Genomic DNA, 19,000 nt, shown 5'->3' on the forward strand with positions numbered 1-19,000 from the left:
CCGGCTGACCCTGAGCCCCCTCCAACTCCCTCACTCTTGCTCTGGCTCACCCTGAGCTCCCTCCAACTCCCTCACTCTTGCTCTGGCTCACCCTGAGCCCCCTCCAACTCCCTCACTCTCGCTCTGGCTCACCCTGGGCCCCTTTCCAACTCCCTCACACCTGCTCCGGCTCACCTGGGCCCCACTCTGGCTCACTCGCATCCCGCTGCAGCTCGCCTGGGCCCCGCTCTGGCTCACTCGCATCTCGCTGCAGCTCGCCTGGGCCCTGCTCTGGCTCGCCTGGGCCCTGCTCTGGCTCGCCTGGGCCCTGCTCCAACTCCCCTCACCCCCCTCTCCCTCGCCTGGCCCCTGATCCATCTCCCTTGTGGCCCACGCCCTGCCCTTGCTCTCCAAGCCTTGGAACTTATCTTAAAAACTTACCTTCCCACTGTTTGCCACTTGTCCAATTACAAGCTGCTTTGTCTCTGCATTTGCTGCTGATAGGCTCACTGCAAATGCAGGGAGGAACCAACCTGTGATTGGCTGAGCAGCTTTACAGCATTTGTCAAATATAAGTGAGTTGAATGTCCAATAAGTTTGGCAGGCTGAATTCAGAGGCCTCAGGGGCCGCAATCCATTGGCTGTAAGTTGGACATGCCTGTCCAAGTGCAATATACTTATTTAAGTTAACGGAGTTTTGTCCATTCCCCCAGCATATTTGGATCCAATTACAAAAATCTCTTTTCCCCCGCACGCTTGACATTCACACAAATTCTAGTGTCATCTGCAAATTGTGGACCATTCCTTCCAAACCTGCATCTAGGTAATTCAAGAGTGATCCCTGTGGGACATTACTGGTAACCAGCCTCCTAACAGATCAATAACCATTCACCACAACTTCCTGCCTATGGGAATATAGTTAATTCACAATCTATTGGAACAACTCCTCATCAATACTATAAGATTTTATCTTATCAAGTAACCTGTTACAGGGTTCTCGTAAAAGACTTTTTGGAAGTCTACCAGGATGCCATCATCTAATAACCATGTAAGTTCTTCAAAAAATTATAATGAATTAGATAGACACAGCTTCCTTTTCCGGATTCTGTGTTCGGTATTTTGTTATTCATCGAGACAACATCTCTCTCAATTTCTTCCAGCATCCTATCTGTGGAGGGGAAGTCTTGTCAATCTAATTAAATGGCTTTCTTTGAACATATGACAAAGAAGTTTCAGCGTTAAGGCAGTGAATGTGTGGTATTTGGATTTTAGTAAGGCCTTTGATATAGTTACTCTGGAAAGGCAGTACTGGAAATAAAGTAGAAATATTTTACAGTGGAAAAGTAATTGGTTGACTTATATGGTGCAGCTGTGCAATTTCCACAATCTGCTTCACCACAATTAAATACCAGGGCTTATTTAGATATTGAGGATAGTCTATGACCAGAAATGAAATTATGATTTATAAATGGCTGTGATTGTGCAGGTGTGCACATGTGCGACTGTTCATCTGTTCCTATTAGTGCTCTGGAATTCAACCCATAATGCAAATGAAGTAGATTCCACTGGATTGACAGCCCAGACAAAGAGACTTGCATCAACTTCAAGCAGTTCAAGATTATATCAAAGTAACATAAGACAGATGCCTGTAGATACTCCCAATTCCATGAGTATTGCTGTGTGATAATGCCCATTGCTGGCTGCTGTACGAAGTGGGATTCCAGTGCCATAATATTTGGAATTTCTCGTGGTAAGCACATCATTATTAGAATGCTTTACAAGATCTATTCCTTCACCAATAAATTATCACTGTTAATATATTAATTTTATTTTAACTACAGAACTTGGTCGAAAACCACGCAAGAAGATGCCATTTTATGAAAATGTGGATAACATACTAAACACACGTATGTATCATGGCTTACAACAATACAATTATACATTATGTAATGGTTTCATTCAACAGGAAGTAATGTACTTTAGTTAGTATTGCATGTAAATCACATGGGTCATTACTTATCGATGAACAATTTAGTTCCTGATGCATCAGTAGCCAACAGTCCAGTCTGATCCCGCTAAAGCACACTTCTGCCAAATGTGGATCCTGTTACTCAGGTGGAATCTTACCAGTCATACCGAGGTGACTTTCATGGCAGGGCCCAAAGGAAAGTAAGATGGAAGAGCGTGTTGACAAGTTCCTGCTTCCAGTTGATCTTTCCGTAGGTGGGATGAGAGTGGGGCAGCAGCAAGTAGCCAATTTGAATATGTAAGTGCACAGTTCTGGGTAGCTAAGGGTCCTGCAAAGCCTCCTGTACTTAACCTGCACAGGAACTGTAGGGATCAGCGGGACAGAGTCGTAAGCCATTCCATTGAGGGATTTTCACCCCGCATTAGTGACCTAGCAGCTATGGCTGCAGTTTGTTTTAAGAAAATGGAAACATCTACATTCCCCATCCTTCTGCAAAAGTGCCCTCCTCTCTTGGTGGGACTGTCATCCTTCCAAGACTGCAGGCCCTCTAATTGGGCCTGCAGTCTCAGGAACCTACCCACCGTCCTTAATTAGACAGTAGATTTGGAGGCAGCCAGTTAGGAGGCCACCTCCCAAAAGACTGAGCTGGTGTGTGTGCAACGCAAGTGAGGGACGGAACCCGGAAATGGTGTCAATCAAGAATTATTTTTAAAGTAGGTAATATTCCACCCTTAGTAAGTTGGAGAATTACAAATGTACTGAGGAGACAAAATGCATTCTCAAATATATAGAAAAATCTGACTCAGGCTGACACTCTGTCCCAAATCGTTAGGGATAGCACCATTAACATATGTGGGGTCAAACACTTACACCTGATCTTTCTCTGGTGGCATAGGTACCCCTGGCAATATCAATGCATATCTCACAGAATTCTCAGTGTAACCTGGAAATATAGAATCATAAAAAATTACAGCACAAAAGAAGGCCTTTCAGCCCACCATTTCTGTGCTGGCATTTTGAAGGAACAGCCAGACTTAATCCCACCTCTTTGCTTCTTCTCCATAACCCTGTAAATTCCTTATACTCATGTACCTGTCCAAACCTGCTTTACAATTTTTTAATTGAACTTACTGCCAACTTCCTTTCAGATAGGATGTTCCAGGTCCCAACAACCCTCTGAGTGAAAACATTTCTCCTCATTCCCCTTCTAGATCTTTTGCCAATGAATTTGAATCCGTGACCTCTAATTATTGACCCACTCACCAGAGGCAGTACTTTTTTCCTCTATTTATACCATCAAAACTTCTCATCTTGAAAACTTCCATTAGATCACCACTTAAGCTTTTTGGGTCCAAAGAGAACAATCTTAAATTCTCTAACATCCCACAATAACTGAAGTCCCTTGTCCCTGGTAACATCCTGGTGAACCTCTGTATCCTTTCTAAGACAATTACACCTTTCCAGAAGTGTGATTCCCAGAACTGTCCACAATACTCGAGCTGAGGCCTAACCTGTAATTTATAAAATTCTAGCATGATCTCTTTGCATTCATAATTCCATTTATTTATAACCCCAAGTAACCAATATGATTTTTAACTACCTTATCAACTTGCCCTGCCACCTTTAAGGAATTGTGTATATGGACACCAAGGTCTCTCTGCTCATCTACACTTCAAAATCATACCTATTTTGTCTTTATGTAAACGTCCTCCCAAAGGTGCATCACTTTACACATCTCCACATTTGACTTTATCTACCATGCTTCTACCCATTTCACCAACATGTCTATATCATCCCGAAGCCTGTAACTGTTCTCATCACTATCTATACTTTGCCATGTTTCATATCACCTATAAACTTTATAAAGTTTCTCCCTACATCCAAGTCTAGGTCATTCATAAAATTTGACATGAGCAGTATACTCAAAACTGACCCCTGGGGAACACCACTACAAACCATCTCCCAGTCTGAGAAACTTTCCTCCATCACCACCATCACACTTTGTTTCAAGTCACTGAGCCGATTTTGTATTCATGTCTCCACTTTCCTCTTAATTCCATTGGCTTTCATCTTCTTAAGTTTCTATTTGGCACTTTGTCAAAGGCCTTTTGGAAGTCCATATATGCAACATCTACTGCAATACCTTGAATTTCAATGTTACCTCATCAAAGAATTCAATCAAGTCACGAGTCATGCCCCAAACTCAAATTGAGACATGGATAGAAGGCATAAGAATGCCTGATGCCCTCCCTTTTCCCCCAGTCTCCCCATTCCCATCCTCTCCCCTCTTCCCTGTCTCTCCCTACAGCATACTCATGCTTCCTCTCTCTCCCCTCCCCCTTTACCCTGCACAAACTCAGGTGAAGTCAGGTTCCATCAAACCTCTGGTCCCTCTAACAATCCACCAAATGAATTCCATCTCAAGAAGAAGCAGGTTTCAGATTTCTCTGTTTTCAAAGGTGAAATTACTGTTAGCTATAATATTGGACGATGCTTAGTGTGTTTGGCATTCCTCTGGCAGTTTGAATGGAGAACCTGGTTTCATCATTATCCATAATATATTGTTCTGTTGATACTATCAAAGAGAACATCTTATACTGGGTATAAAAATCATGACAACATGGATTGCAGGAACAGGCAAACAGAGCTGCATTTTATGCTCTTGTGTGTACACTTTGGAAGGAGTAATTTGACAAGGAAGTATTCAATGAATGGCATGACACTAGAAAGTCCTGAGGAACAAAGGGACCTTGGCGTGTGTGTCCATAGATCTCTGAAGGTGGAGGGGCATGTTAGTGGGGCGGTGAAAAAGACATATGAGACCCTTGCCTTTATCAATCAAGGCATAGATTACAAAAGTAGGGAGGTCATGTTGGAGTTGTATAGAACCTTGGTAAGGCCATAGCTGGAGTACTGTGTGCAGTTCTGGTCACCACATTATAGGATGGATGTGATTGCACTGGAGGGGGTGCAGAGGAGATTCACCAGGATGTTGCCTGGGATGAAACATTTAAGTTATGAAGAGAGGTTGGATAGACTTGGGTTGTTTTTGTCGGAGCAGAGAAGTCTGAGGAGCGACCTGACCGAGGTGTACAAAATTATGAGGGACATGGACAGGGTGGATAGGGAGCAGCTGTTCCCCTTAGTTGAAGGTTTAGTCATGAGGGGACATAAGTTCAAGGTGAGGGGCAGGAGGTTCAGGGGGGATGTGAGGAAAAACACTTTTACCCAGAGGGTGGTGACGGTCTGGAATGCACTGCCTGGGAGGGTGGTGGAGGCGGGTTGCCTCACATCCTTTAAAAAGTACCTGGATGAGCACTTGGCACGTCATAACATTCAAGGCTATGGGCCAATTGCTGGTAAATGAGATTAGGTAGGTAGGTCAGGTGTTTCTCACGTGTCGGTGCAGACTCGATGGGCCGAAAGTCCTCTTCTGCACTGTGAGATTCTGTGATTCTGTGTGGGCCTGACTGGACCTTCAGGTCTGGAGTTTAAAATCTATTATATTCTTACTAATAATTGATGACAATTCTCAAATATCCTTATGGATGGAAACTGCTTTACTACAGACAGTGCAAGCTGTCTCCTCACTTATCACACAGTAACAAAGGATTCTCAAACACAAACACATAAACAAACTGAAAACAGTTAAGGAACATAGCAGAAGCAATACATTCACAAACATTTCAACAATCCACAACACATAACACTGCAGTTTGTCATCAACATGTGTGCTTTCACCACTGGACTCTGTTTATAAATTGTACTTCTTTCTCAACAGAATGTAATCAAAACTCAGACACAAGTATGTCAGTGTACGAAAATGTGGATAACATAACAAACACCAGTAAGTAACCAGTAATTTGTTAGCAAAATAAAAGCCCAATGGATTAAAGGGCATTGGCTGCATGGATATTTGATTGGTTAAGGGGCAGAAAGCAGCACATAGTGGTGAATGGTTGTTTTTCAGACTGGAGGCATGAATACAATGGTGTTACTTAAGGGTCAGTATGTGATCACTGCAATTTCTGATATGTACTGATGATCTAGACTTGTGTAATCAAAGTTTGCACAAAACTTGGAAATGTATAATCAGTGAGGAATATCGTAACAGACTTTGGGAGGATTTAGACAGATTGGTGAAATGTGGAAACAAATGACAGATGAAATTTAATGCAGAGAAATGTGAAGTGACTACATTTGTTAGGAAGAATGAGTAGAGGCAATATAAACTAAATGGTACAAATTTAAAGGGGGTGCAAAAATAGAGAGACTGAGGGACGTAAATCAACAGATCTTTGGAGGTAGTAGAACAAGTTGCGAAGGCTATTAAAAAGGCACACATGGACCTTGGCTTTATAGAAAAGGCATAAGAGCACAAAAGCAAAGAAGTTATGGTAAACCTTTATAAAGCATTGGTTAGGACAGTTCTGGGCACCACACTTTAGGATGGGAAGGCCTAGGAGAGGATGCATAGGAGATTTATTCAAATGGCACCAGAAATGAAGGACGTCAGTTATGTGGACTGAAGAAGGGATTATTTCCATTAGAGCGAAGAAGGCTAAGGGAAGATTTAACAGAGATGACCAAAAGTATAAAAGGTTTTGATGTAAATAAGGGGAATCTGTTTCTAGTGAAAAAGGGTTGGTGACCAAGGGACACAGTGAAGTAATTGGTAGATGAATTAGAAGCAATATGAGAAAGACTTGTTTTTTACAGTGAATTGGTATAGTCTGGAATACAGTCCCTGAAAGGGTGAGAGAAACAGATTCGGTAATAACTTTCAAAAGGGCATTGGATTAATATATGGAAGTATTTGCAGGGTTATGGAGAAAGATTAGAGGAGCGGAACTGATTGGAAAGCTCCTTCAAAGAGCTAGCACAAATACAATGAGTTGAATGGCACCCTTCTCTGCTGGATCATTCTATGGATGGAATTTAATTCCCCAACCCCACCACCCCAGGAGTGGGCTGGGAAGCAGCGGGCCTATATAATTGGGTCGGAAGGTGCATCATGGAGAGCCTGTTGCCTGCCCAACTATAGACCCACCACCCAACCACCCCCCACCTGATTCAGTCAGAGGCAGGAGAATTCAGGAAGTGCCTTTCATACAGATGGCAGCTGAGGCCTTTAAATGGACAATTAAAAGCCAGTGGGAGGGAGGGAGGGAGGGAGGGCTGGCACACCAGGTGGGGAGTACATCCTAGTGGCCTCCCTGTGAGCTCAAACAGGGGTGGGGGTGGGGGTCTCATAATTGTGCACCGTGCCCCAAGTAGTGTCTCCCCATCCCTGGTCACAAGGCCCACCTGCTGAAAAAGCCCCCTCTAACCTCCCCCAGCAGGCATCTGTTTGACTGGCCCCAGCAAGCCTGCCCAACTCACCTCTCCTCTGGAGCCTCCATCAATGCTGCTGCTCTAGGTCTCCTGCAGCACCAGCAGAGGTCACCAGTCTTGGTGGTGCTGCTGGGGCTGAAGAGCTGCTGGCCATCCAATTGACTGGCAGCTCTTGGAGGCTGGCTCTTTGCCTCGAAAGCCCCAGAAACCCTGACGGCCAGCAGTTAGCTGTCTGCTGGGCATTTAATCTCATCAGGACTCCCGGAAACAGTCCCAGCCGGACTGCCACAAATTTCCAGCAGGGGACAGAGCTATTGCCCCAACCGTTAAATTCAGCCCATTGTTTCTATGATTCTTTGAAGTTGTATAAGATTACTGCATTGTTGATAGTGAATATCTATGTAATTCCATTGTCATGAAAATTACAACTTAGCAAACAGAAGAATAACAAGAAAACAAGTGAAGAGGGCACTCAGTAGAGTGTATATCTTCGTCATACTGCAATAACTTAACATTATTACAATAATGCAGGTCTTCCTTGGGTTTTGTTCTTGCCTGGTTGATGCTCTGTAACTACAAAGCAGAAAAAAAGAAACAGTGTTAAGAGCCTCTGTCTCACTGAGGAGGCTTCAGGTCAATCCACATCCAACAACTTAAATACTTAAAAGTATTAAAAGATGAGCACTTGAAATGCTATAGCATACAGGGCTATTGGATTAAGTGCTGGAAAATGGGATTAGAATAGATTGATGCTTGTTGGCTGGCACAGACACGATGGGCTGAAGGGCCTGTTTCTGTGTGTATAACTCTATGACTTTAACCTGCCATGAAAACTCTGCTTGCATTTTGACAGCTGTGATAAAGTGCAGCACAGCAGCTGGGACAATCCACAACATTTCAAAACAATCAACGATATTCTAAATCAAACCCCCAACAGGCTGAAAGAAAAAGTCAATTTGCCCTACCTCCCAATATTAACAGATAGATGTTTTAAAAAAATTCTAGGATCCGGATCCAGAATGGCATGTTTGCCAAAAACTAATCGGTTATTTCTTGGACAAAATCCTATCTGTGTACCAATTTTTATTGTAATCTGTCCATTAGTTTTACAGAAATATTGTTTACAAATAGTCTAACGGGCAAAAATATTGCCTCTGCTCACTTTCAGTGGCAGAGTTAATCAAATAACCCATCATATTCTCGAAGGAAATATCTATTCATCCTATTTCCCAACATTAATGGATGGATCCTTGAAAAACTTCCAGGATCTGCATTCAGGTCTTCACCAAAACTTAATCAGTTCTTGCTTGGGCCATACCCTATCAGTGTACCAAGTTTTATTGAAATCCGTGCATTATTTTGTGAAATATATTGTTTACAAACAAACAGAATAATGGGCTGTAAACATTACCTCTGCCCACTTTCAATTGCAAACGTGAGCAGTTTCCCATCCATGCAATATCTGATTTGATGCTAATCACCGTCATGGAAGACATTGCAGAACATGGTGGAGAAAAGCATGCTGAAGAGGGTTGGTGCTAGCACGCAGCACTGTTAAACTTCATTAGTGACTGGGAATGGGTCAGAAGACTCATCATCATCCAGGACATGCATGAGCATACACTCAAGGAATTGTCAAATCATTGTGATCAATTACTCAGGGCAGCTGAATTTCTTCATTACTTTCCAAAGGCCATGGTCAAATCAACGACCATATGTAGAGGTCCATGATCTGGTCTTGGCATTTCTCCTGGAATGTCTAACTACAACCACCAGATCAGTGGTTCCATGACCTTTTTTGAAACCGCACTGACTCTCTGGCAGTAGACCCTGATCCAGAAGTTGTACTAAGCTGTTCAGAAGGATTCTGGCAAAGATTCTGCCAGCTATGCAGAGGAGTGAGATTCTTCTAAGAAAGCTGCAGGTTTGGTGAGTGCCTTTCCATTTGTACAGGTGGACAATGTAGATATCTTTGGATTCTTGAAGGATGGCTTCTTGCTCCCACATAGACTGAAAGAGCTCAGTGACCTTCTTGACCAAGCATTAACCTCCAGTCTAGTAGGCCTCAGCTGGGAGAGCATCAACTTGTGGAGCTTTGTCTCTAAACAGGAGTTTGATTGCTTTTGTTGCTTCTAACAGCATGGGAGGGTCATCAAGAGAGCAGTTGATGGTAACCTGTGGCTGCCTGTTAATTGCTTCTTTATTGATGAATGAAGGCCATTTAAGGATGTGGTTTAAGTGGGAAGCTGCTCAATCTGAGATGACTCCGGGCATAAACCAAGGTCTCTAAGGACATAGTTTGTCATTTCCTGTTTGCCGATGACTGTGTATTAGCTGCCGGTTCAGAGCTGGACATCCAATGTAGTATAGGCTCGTTCTACAGTGCATGTGACAACTTCAACCTTATGTTCAACATGAAGAAAACTGAAGTTATGTACCAGCCTGCTCCAGGAAAGACCTATCTCCTGAGCTCAAGGTTTCACTTCATGACCAGAAACCGTCAGCCTAGAGTATGTTCACATATCACGGCTGTATTCTCTCCCAAGCTGTCTATATTGATGACGAGACACATGCAACAATCCCCAAAGAAAGTGTAGCTTTTGACAAACTTTGAACTTCAGTCTGGGAATGAAGAGGAGTAAGTCTACCTATCAAACTGAAAGTCTATAGAGCAATAGTCCTGCCCACTTTGCTCTCTGCTTGTGAAACTTGGAACTGTGTTCTAGCTTCCCTCTAACCATGAAGAACAGCCACTTTCATTTGAGCTGGCTTCAGAAGCTTCTGAAGATCAAAAGGACAAAATACCAGATACTGAGGTGCTCACCCAAGCTGCCATGCCAAGCATCCACACTATATTGAAACTGTCACAATTGAGTTGGGCTGGTCATGTAGCCAGAATTCCAGACACTCGTTTACCATAGTGAATCTTCTATGGAGATCTTCATAGATGAAGGTTGAGCTTGAGTCTGAGATGTGCTCTCATAGCAGTCAAAGGAAATGCTATGAGGACACTCTGAAGGCTTCACTTGGGAGTTTTGATATTGACTTCGAGTCCTGGGAGAAGCTTTCCCAGGATCACTGTATCTGGTGCAACCAAATAAAAAGGCGTGGCATCCTTTGAAAGTAAGCAGATATCAGAGGCAGAGAGAAAACACAAGGAGAGGAAATCCCAAGCCGACAAATTGTCCAAAACTCAATCAACTGCGGTATCCTGTCCTACTTACAGCAGAATCTTCCAGGCGCAGATTGACCTAAGCATCTATGTACCCACCGGAACTCTACCAAACACCCCAGATGATGAACATGGTCATCTTCACCTCGAAGAATAAACAAGATGGGGGTAATAACAGGAAGCTAATTTTGTGAATGAGCAGTTTGAAGTGAGCCTGCAATTCTCTGATATGCATGGTTGCCAAGGGATACTATCCACTGGTAAAATTAGCCCAAGGAATCTTGGATTGATGATGTTTCAATTTAGTAGAAAAAGCGAAACATAACACTCTGGTGACAATGTGCTAAAGATGCACTGTGTTCTTGAGAAAATGCTTGGTTAATCTTCTTTCATTTATAAATATCTAATGCTATGAGGTGTAACACATCACTCTCATCACTTGTCCATGATACCATTATGAAAAAGTAGCACATGGTTCTTGTCCATTCTCAAGTAAAAAGATTTGTTAGTTGTGCTTCAATAAGTTAATAGGGCTGATAATGTGGCCGTGACACGGTAACACCAGGGCCATGGCACATTGGGCCTCAAGATGCTCATGTAATCTGATAATATGAAGTCAGCTTATTAAAATAATTTGCTGACACTCCAATGTGTATCTTACTTGAGGCACACGGAATGCACTAAAGTCAAAGTGGCATTTCTCCTTTTTAGACCGCATAAGGTTGAATGACCAACACCTTCAACTGGAAGTTCTGCAATGAAGGATGGCTCAGTTTTGAGGAGAGAACTGTACAGCAATGAAGGGTACAGCCAGAGCACTCTTGGATGGAAGTGATTGACCACATCAGTGTAGCATCAGTCCACAAACTGACCTCAGATGAAGATGATGATTTTTGATTCATGTCAAGGTATCAAAATGTGCAAACACGTAACAACAGCAAACCAAACTCTTTTATTGCTCTTCACTGTAAGCATGGTACAGCATTAGAGAGAAGGAATGACAATTTGGCAATTGTCAATCTTTGTAAATGCATAGTCTTGCTCATTTTCCCGGCACAGCCAGGTCATAATGCTTTTAACTTGGCTATTAAATGGTTTAATCATAGAGTAACAATTTCTGTGTTAGCACAAGGTTCCTTACAACTGCAGGTTTAGAATCTCAAGTAATCTTAGCACTTAGCACTTTGGTAGCTGAAGGCCTCCCAAAGTTCATCACAGATATAGTTTGTTGAACATTGTTTAACTCCTAAATTATGTATTTGCTCCCTCACAGACAGATCCATACAGTAGTGATTCAGTGTAATACACAGCAATCTCCCACCATGTACAACTATATTTTGAGGAGTGTTAATAGATTGGATAGATAGGTATCGGATAAAATATGAAATAAGAGAAATGTGAGATCATATATTTTGAGAGGAAGATTAAAGGAAGGAAGTACATACAAAATGGTAAATATTTAAAAGAAATAGAAGAACATAGAGACTTGGAGGTTCAGGTGAGCATTTTTCTAAAAAAAAGAGCAAGTTGATAAAGCTTTAAAAAAAACAGATGGGATTCTAGGTTTACTAAAGACAGCATAGTGTCCAATAATAAAGAGATCATGCTAAACCTAAACAAAACTTTCATAGGCAACAGCATATTTTTGCCAATTTCCTTTGCTTTTCACCCAGAACATTTATTTGCCAGATGTAAAGCAGAAGAATAATGGTGGATATTGTAGCCCTGGATTTTTCTGGATCACAGTCACATTCATGCTAGTTTCTCAAGTGATCTTGCCAATGGGAATTTATGCATAAATTTCCTACGGAGCTCATTTAGCTACACAGTGAATAAATCTCAAAGCAACGTAAATGATTGAAGAAATTTGCATATGGCAATATTTAGGCATAGCAATAGTGTAAATCAGTTATATTTATATCTTCTCAAAAAAGTGCAACTTTGCTCTTATGCCGGAAAGTTGCAGGAAATTCCAGGTCAATGCCCTATTTTAACAAAGCAGTATTTAGGAGCTGGTGTTGAAACAAGCATCAATTGCATACCCAGTCCCTCATGCTGACCTTGGCATCAAGAGGAATGGACAATTTTTAGCTGCCAGCCCTCATCTGCATTCCACTGGGCAGCTGCTAGCTGGAAATGTATGGGAAGCAGTAGCTGGACAGCAGGCAGGAGCAGAAGTTCAAGCATCAGAAGGGCACTGGCAAGTAGATAAGACTAAGGAAGGGTTTGTCAAGAGGGTCTCACAGGAGGGAAGTGAGGAAGCCCAGAGCAAGAGAGGCCTAAACTTTCCTTGTGGGGCCCAGCTGAGCATTCCTATTGATTGATGCAGTTCATATTTATAAGTGTGAGGTATTGCAATTTGGTAGGAAAAATAAGGAACAGAAGTATACACTCAATGGACAGATGCTCAAAGGCATGGATAAACAGAGGGACCTAAGGATCCAAATAGGTAATTACCTGAATGTGTGAGTACAGGTAAGTAAAAATAAGGACACCAACATTTTAGATTTATCAATAAGAGACATCAGTATAGAAATTCATTTGTATTTTTCCCATTTTTTGGGTGTCAAGCGGACACCTAATATTGCGATGGGATATCCCATGCTAAAAATGCATTGTCCATTATCTTGGTGTAGGTGCTCTGTAGGTGTCCATGGCACTCGCCTGAAGTAAATGTGGGATACCAGTTTTCTATCAGCAAATTTTCAAAACTGAATTCAAATTCTTAAAATGTCAAATTGGGATCTGAGTTCACGTTCCCAGGATTATTAGTCCACATGTTTCCCGCCATCCCTAGCATGGTTGACAAGGCTCACCACCATGTCTATTTTATTTCCTGTACTTCTGCTGTCATCCCTTCCCCTCCCTCCCTTGTCTCACCTTCCACCGCATCAGCCTTCATTTTCATGCAATGATCCCCCAACTTTACTGCCCCCTCCAGTGTGATGCCACCATCAAATACATCTTCCCCTGCTCTCCTCTCTCAGCATTCTGAAGGGACCGTTCCCAGCTGCGATATCTGGTCCACTCTTCCATCGCCCTTAACACTCTCTCCCTTTCCTATGACACCTTTCCATGCAAGCGCAGGAGATGCAACACCTGTTCTTATACCTCATCCTTGCACCATCCTAAGCCCCAAACACTCCTTCCAAGTGAAACAGCAATTTACTTGTATTTATTTTAATTTACTGTATTCACAGCTCACAACAGGGTCTCCTCTATATTGGGAAGACCAAACCCAACCTGGGCGTTAATGAACACCTCTATTTGGTCCACAAGCTTACCCCTGAGCTTCCTGTTATTTGTCATTTCGCCACCTCGCTGACCTTTTGGCCCTTGGCCTTCGACAGTGAAGCTCAATGAAAGCTCAAGGAACAGCACCTCATTTTTCAACTTGGCACTCTACGACCTTCTGGACTCAACAATTCTCTTTCTCCATTTTGTTTCCAGTCTTTTTACTGGTTTGTTTTTCTCCTTTCTTTATTCCTTTGCATTGCATTCAAATGGCCGAAATGCAGCCACTTTCACACCTCATTCTGACACATTTTTTGTTCTTTTACGATACCCATTGCCATTCCCTTTGGCTTTTGTACCATGAAACTTTTTGTCATTTATTCTTTTCTGCCCACCCTATCACAGACCTTCCCTTATATTCTTCCTCCCCCTCCCCCTTCTATGTGTTCAAAATGTATTACATTTCTAACATTCCTCAGTTCTGATGAAGGGCCATTGATCTAAAACATTAACTCTGTTGCTGTCCATAGATTCTGCCTGACCTGCTGAGTATGTCAGCATTTTCAGTTTTTTCAGATTTCCAGCATCTGCAGTATTTTGCTTTTTTATTTGTCCAGGGCTCTGGTTTACTATTTCAATAACATAACCACTATAGTTGTTTGGTAGTACAGAACTTGGAAATTGCTGAACAAAGAGACATGTCTTGCACTCATCAGGACACTTTGCAAGAATGCCAATATAAGGGGAAAACAACAATTTATACTGCATGTGAAAAGAGTGCTGATTGGTTGGCAAGTGGATTCTGATTGGTAGCAATTGCCATGGAGAATGCACCAGTGATGGTGTATGACAGTTAACTGCCATGGTTGTTTGAAATTTAAACCAGACAGCTTGAATCAGGCATTGCCCTGAGGAATGAGTCAGTGAATGGCTGTAACTTATTTTGTTTAGCTGAAACAGGCGCAATGTTTATACATGTTCTTTCTGTCTGCAAAGAACAGGGCCCTGTGGATTAATATATGTAGCTTCCAGTGCACGCAAATGCGCCACACTACGAGCCCAACTGACAACCTTAAATTAGTTGTCAGTGTAATTCTTAGCACACTGAGAATTATTTAGCAAATGTTGTCCAATCGTGAAATCACATCTAATGTTGGACACTGTGTTTTGAGTTTTGCAAGCACGGGTTGGTTGAGTACAATCTGTACCTTGCCCATTGCAAACAGCAGCTGAGACATGCTGTTTACATGATCCGCCAGTCTTTGGAACGTATGGCCTACCTACCTAGCATCGCAATTCATATTCATATATCACATTACTCATTTGTGTATTAGGCAGAATGTCTTTTTGGCTTTAGTTGTTCTATACTCATTTCATGGTCAGATGTTCATGCTGTTCAGATATTTGTCATGTGGTAGAATTTCCTATTTTGAAATTGGGGATGTGGTGCAAATGATAAGGGCCAAAAGGGTCAAATTTCCTGGAAATAATGAAATGCAACATCTCTTTTCATTCGAAAACAAGTCAATACATCTTCCCATTCACACAATAGTCCACTGCACATTGTTTATTTTTTTATATTGCATTTATGTAACGTGTTAAAAGCAGCTCCTAGGTAGTATTAAGTTAGAATGTTATTTTAGCACTTCTACCCATTCCCAGCATTGTAGCTTCTAACATTGGTGTTAACAGGGAGGTGAAAAATAATTAACACTGCAGCAGACAGTAAAAACTTTGCTCAGTGAGTCTGCCACTGAGATCATCAACAATCTTAGGGATTGTGATCATCCATCATCTGTTTCTTGTACGATTCTGATAAAACCCTAAATTTCCGGGGTTGGAGTCATTGGCCATTTGCAATGTCTAAAAATTCATTCTATTTATGTACGTATGTTTTGACCAATTTCGAGTTCATTAATAAAGTTGTTGTGCAGTTTTTGGTTTCAAGTACCTTATATCTATCAACATAAACACACTAATAATGAAATGCTGTTGACTTTAATTGGCATAATTATAAACCAAAATATGACAAAATCTTTTTTTAACTGTTTAATTCCCAGGTTTAGAAAAAATATATAAACAAATTGTCTATTCTTTTCTCCTAGTATACGATCACCAGTGATGAGCTTTCACTGTTTTAGTCAAGAGTCAGGCATTCAACATGAGAAATGTTATTTATTTAAGCTTTAAGCACAGACCACATATTGCAAACCCTGAGCATCTACAAAGAGAAGAGATGTGTTAAAGTGTCAGAGGTAGACCCTTTGTTGGAACTGTTCTAATGAAGAGTCTATGCCCAAAATGTTAACCCACATTTCCTTTTATAGGTGGTTTTGGACCTGCAGTATTTTTCCAACATTTTCTATTTTGTATCTAGATTTATTTGTTTGTGTCCTGAAAAATAACTGTGTTGCACTCTGATTTAAAACTATCTCAATTCTCCCTTCATATTGTGGTATGACTAAACTTGACATCATTCTGAACATTAATATTTCTGGTCTTGAAATCTACTCACCATACACACAGTGTTTGCTCTTGTACATGGAAGTACAAAGGAAACATTGACAGGAATTACGTCATAGGTTACTGTCAGAAGAGTACTTAATGTACTTGTCTCAAATGCTTTTTTTCTGCCATTTTAATGGAGGCATTAACCTACTTATTTTATTGCATCAAGTAAGGACCATTGATTATCTCATCATTCTGCCATACACTAAAATTGATGAAACTCAGAAGTAAGATAAGATATTAGATTTTAAAAATTTGGAAAATATTAGCAATTACTTTCCGAAACAGGCTTCATGTAATTGCACAAATTTTGCTGTGAGTGGCGAAGGAACAGCTTTCATCATTCACTTCATGTATAGTTGCTAAGATACTTTTCATGTGCTTGTCAGGGGAGATTTCCAGTTTCCGAGCATCTGATTCACTGTGGGACCCACAAGAGGGGATCTGTGGCATCTATGACCAAAGCAGGCAAAGAGAAGGTTCTTCAACCAATCAGGAAAAATCCTTACTGAGTCACACAGACTGCAATGCAGCAAATAAAAAACAAGAAATATAAATTGCATTTAAATCATTTTACAGGAAGCAAAATAAAGATTGGGACAGACACATAGGATTAAAGGGGGGGAGATGTATAAGAGAAAGCAGACAAACTATTTAAAAATTTTTAAAAATCTACAACATTGATTTTCTTCTGAGGAAGTGAAACTTAAAACTTATAAAAATGTTTTTTCAAAGCCCGGGAGGTTGTTCAGCCATAATTTTCACTTACTACATTATTAAGAACTCAGGTACTCTTGATTGTACAATTGAGCAAGAATAGTGGGAATTAGTCAAAGTTTATGCTATTATGGCGATTTCATTGGTGAAGACTACAACAGCATTACCTTTGGAGGAGCAGGGTATCACCAACAGTAACATTCAGATTTCCACATTAAACTGTGCATGTTCAGAGCCAGGGGTTGCTGTCAGTTTTACCCAGTAATAACAGTGAGCGCTGGCAGCCTCACCATTATTAGTAAAGTAAAATCTGGACCATTGTGTGCAACTTAATTGTTCAGTTAGAATGCTAATGATATAGTGAAGCACATACTATATGAATGTACACAATTAATATTTCTCTTTGTTTTACAGAAATGGAGATTAGACATGCCCAATGACACAGCTGGTGATTTAGTTTTGTCATCTCAGACAGGACGATATGTTGTACACTCAATCAAACAGAACTACTGCAATAATGTCAGAACCTTCCACTTCAGGCACAGTACAGTTCAGTTTCTTTCCTCCATTCCTGCCCCTCAGGCTTGTCACTATTTATACAGTTTGCTACTTAACAGACATCTTCAGAAAGACCTGCAAATATCTATTCTGACTTTCCAATTATAGGATTGTGCCTGGGATAATACTGGCCCTACCATCTTACCTCTCTCTTTTTAATGTTTTCTTCCTTTCTCTCCATTTGCCTACCTTTCTCTCCTCTCTTTCCTGAAGGCGTGATGCTTTATGTACAAGTTTACATAGTTAATGTCAGAAGGCTAGTCAAAGATCAAGCACCACATTTGGACATGACCATGTGTTATCCAATCCCCACACAAAAGCACTCTCCAACAGATAAAACCAGATAGTAGCAATCAGAAATGAGAAGTTTGTCACTTTTCTTCTCTCTACCTCAGGGGAGCAAGTGTAAGCACCTCTACCATGGCAACAGCTGAGTTCAGCTAACTCAGAGATTGAATCTGGGGCTGTGTATGAATACAGGTTTGTCTAAATCTTGATTTCCTTGAGAAGCGATCTGAAAAGCTGGAATCATTGCAATGATCAGAGGCCAAATCTTGCTGTCAAATTAACAGTGAGATTAATGGCACCCACCATTATTTATATATAAATGCTACTGAAACTTCAGGTGTGGAGCAGATGCTCAGTTAAGTGCCAATATCCAAAAGTTACTGCCTAAACAGCAACATTCCACCACCATTAGCTTCACAAAATTACATCTTACCACTTGCCTCATATTGAAATGTATTGGATGGTGTGAAGATGCTGTGCCTGCAAGATAGATACAAAGTAAACTGGCCGAAAGTTAAGTTTTGTGAATTCAAGCCTAAGTATCCTTTTAACAGGGTGGTAAGTGTCAATTATTGCAAAACAATCTCTCTGGCACTGAGAATTAACTACTAGAATTGTGGAGTTGCATTCCTTCAATTATTAATTTTTTTTAAAAATCCATTCTGTTTCCTTTCTCCCTCTCATAATCCAATCTTTCTTTCCCTCAGTTTCTGTATCTGAATTGACATTGAATCCACTCACTAACATGGTGGCCATGACAATAGGAAAAAGGTCAAAAAAGATATAAAGATATTTAAGATAGAATGACTGTTAGGGGGAAATTATTGATAAACAAATTAAACCTAGAGAGGATAAAACCTCTGGTGTGGGCGGATTGAGTTGCACATATTAAAAGAAGCTAGGGAAAAGAAAGCAGAAGCACTATTGCACATTTAAAGCAACTCATAGAAAAGGGAATTGTGACAGAGGACTGGAGGACAGCTGGTATTATTCTTATATTAAAAGGCAGTTAGAATAAGTCCAGAGATATATAGACCAGTTAGTTTAACATCAGTTAGGAAAGATAATGGAATCTTAATTCAAAGATGTAATAAGAAATTTATTTAGAAATTTACATTTAGAAACTGAAAATACAGTAGATAAGTCAGAATGTATTTCAAAAGAGAAGGTCGTGCTTGATTAACTTTATTGAATTCTTTGGAGACGTAACAGGAAAAATGGACAAAGGTAATGAAATGGAT

General features: G+C 40.9%; 1 protein-coding gene across 2 annotated transcripts in view; it reads left to right on the plus strand.

Annotated features, from left to right (window-relative positions):
* Positions 1-18,090, plus strand: part of LOC144691949 (T-cell immunoreceptor with Ig and ITIM domains-like) — a 52,532-nt gene extending 34,442 nt beyond the window's left edge. The window contains exons 5-7 of one of the 2 annotated variants that reach the window (XM_078560515.1): positions 1,821-1,886; positions 5,730-5,795; positions 17,328-18,090. In XM_078560515.1, the coding sequence (XP_078416641.1) occupies positions 1,821-1,886; positions 5,730-5,795; positions 17,328-17,353 (158 nt within the window). In that variant the 3' untranslated portion in view covers positions 17,354-18,090. The remainder of the gene's footprint in view (positions 1-1,820; positions 1,887-5,729; positions 5,796-17,327) is intronic. The other variant, XM_078560516.1, reaches the window with a different exon arrangement.
* Positions 18,091-19,000: the final 910 nt, after the last annotated feature.

Source organism: Cetorhinus maximus, chromosome 16 (assembly GCF_964194155.1).
Source record: "Cetorhinus maximus chromosome 16, sCetMax3.hap1.1, whole genome shotgun sequence".
NCBI classification, from domain to species: Eukaryota; Metazoa; Chordata; class Chondrichthyes; order Lamniformes; family Cetorhinidae; genus Cetorhinus; species Cetorhinus maximus.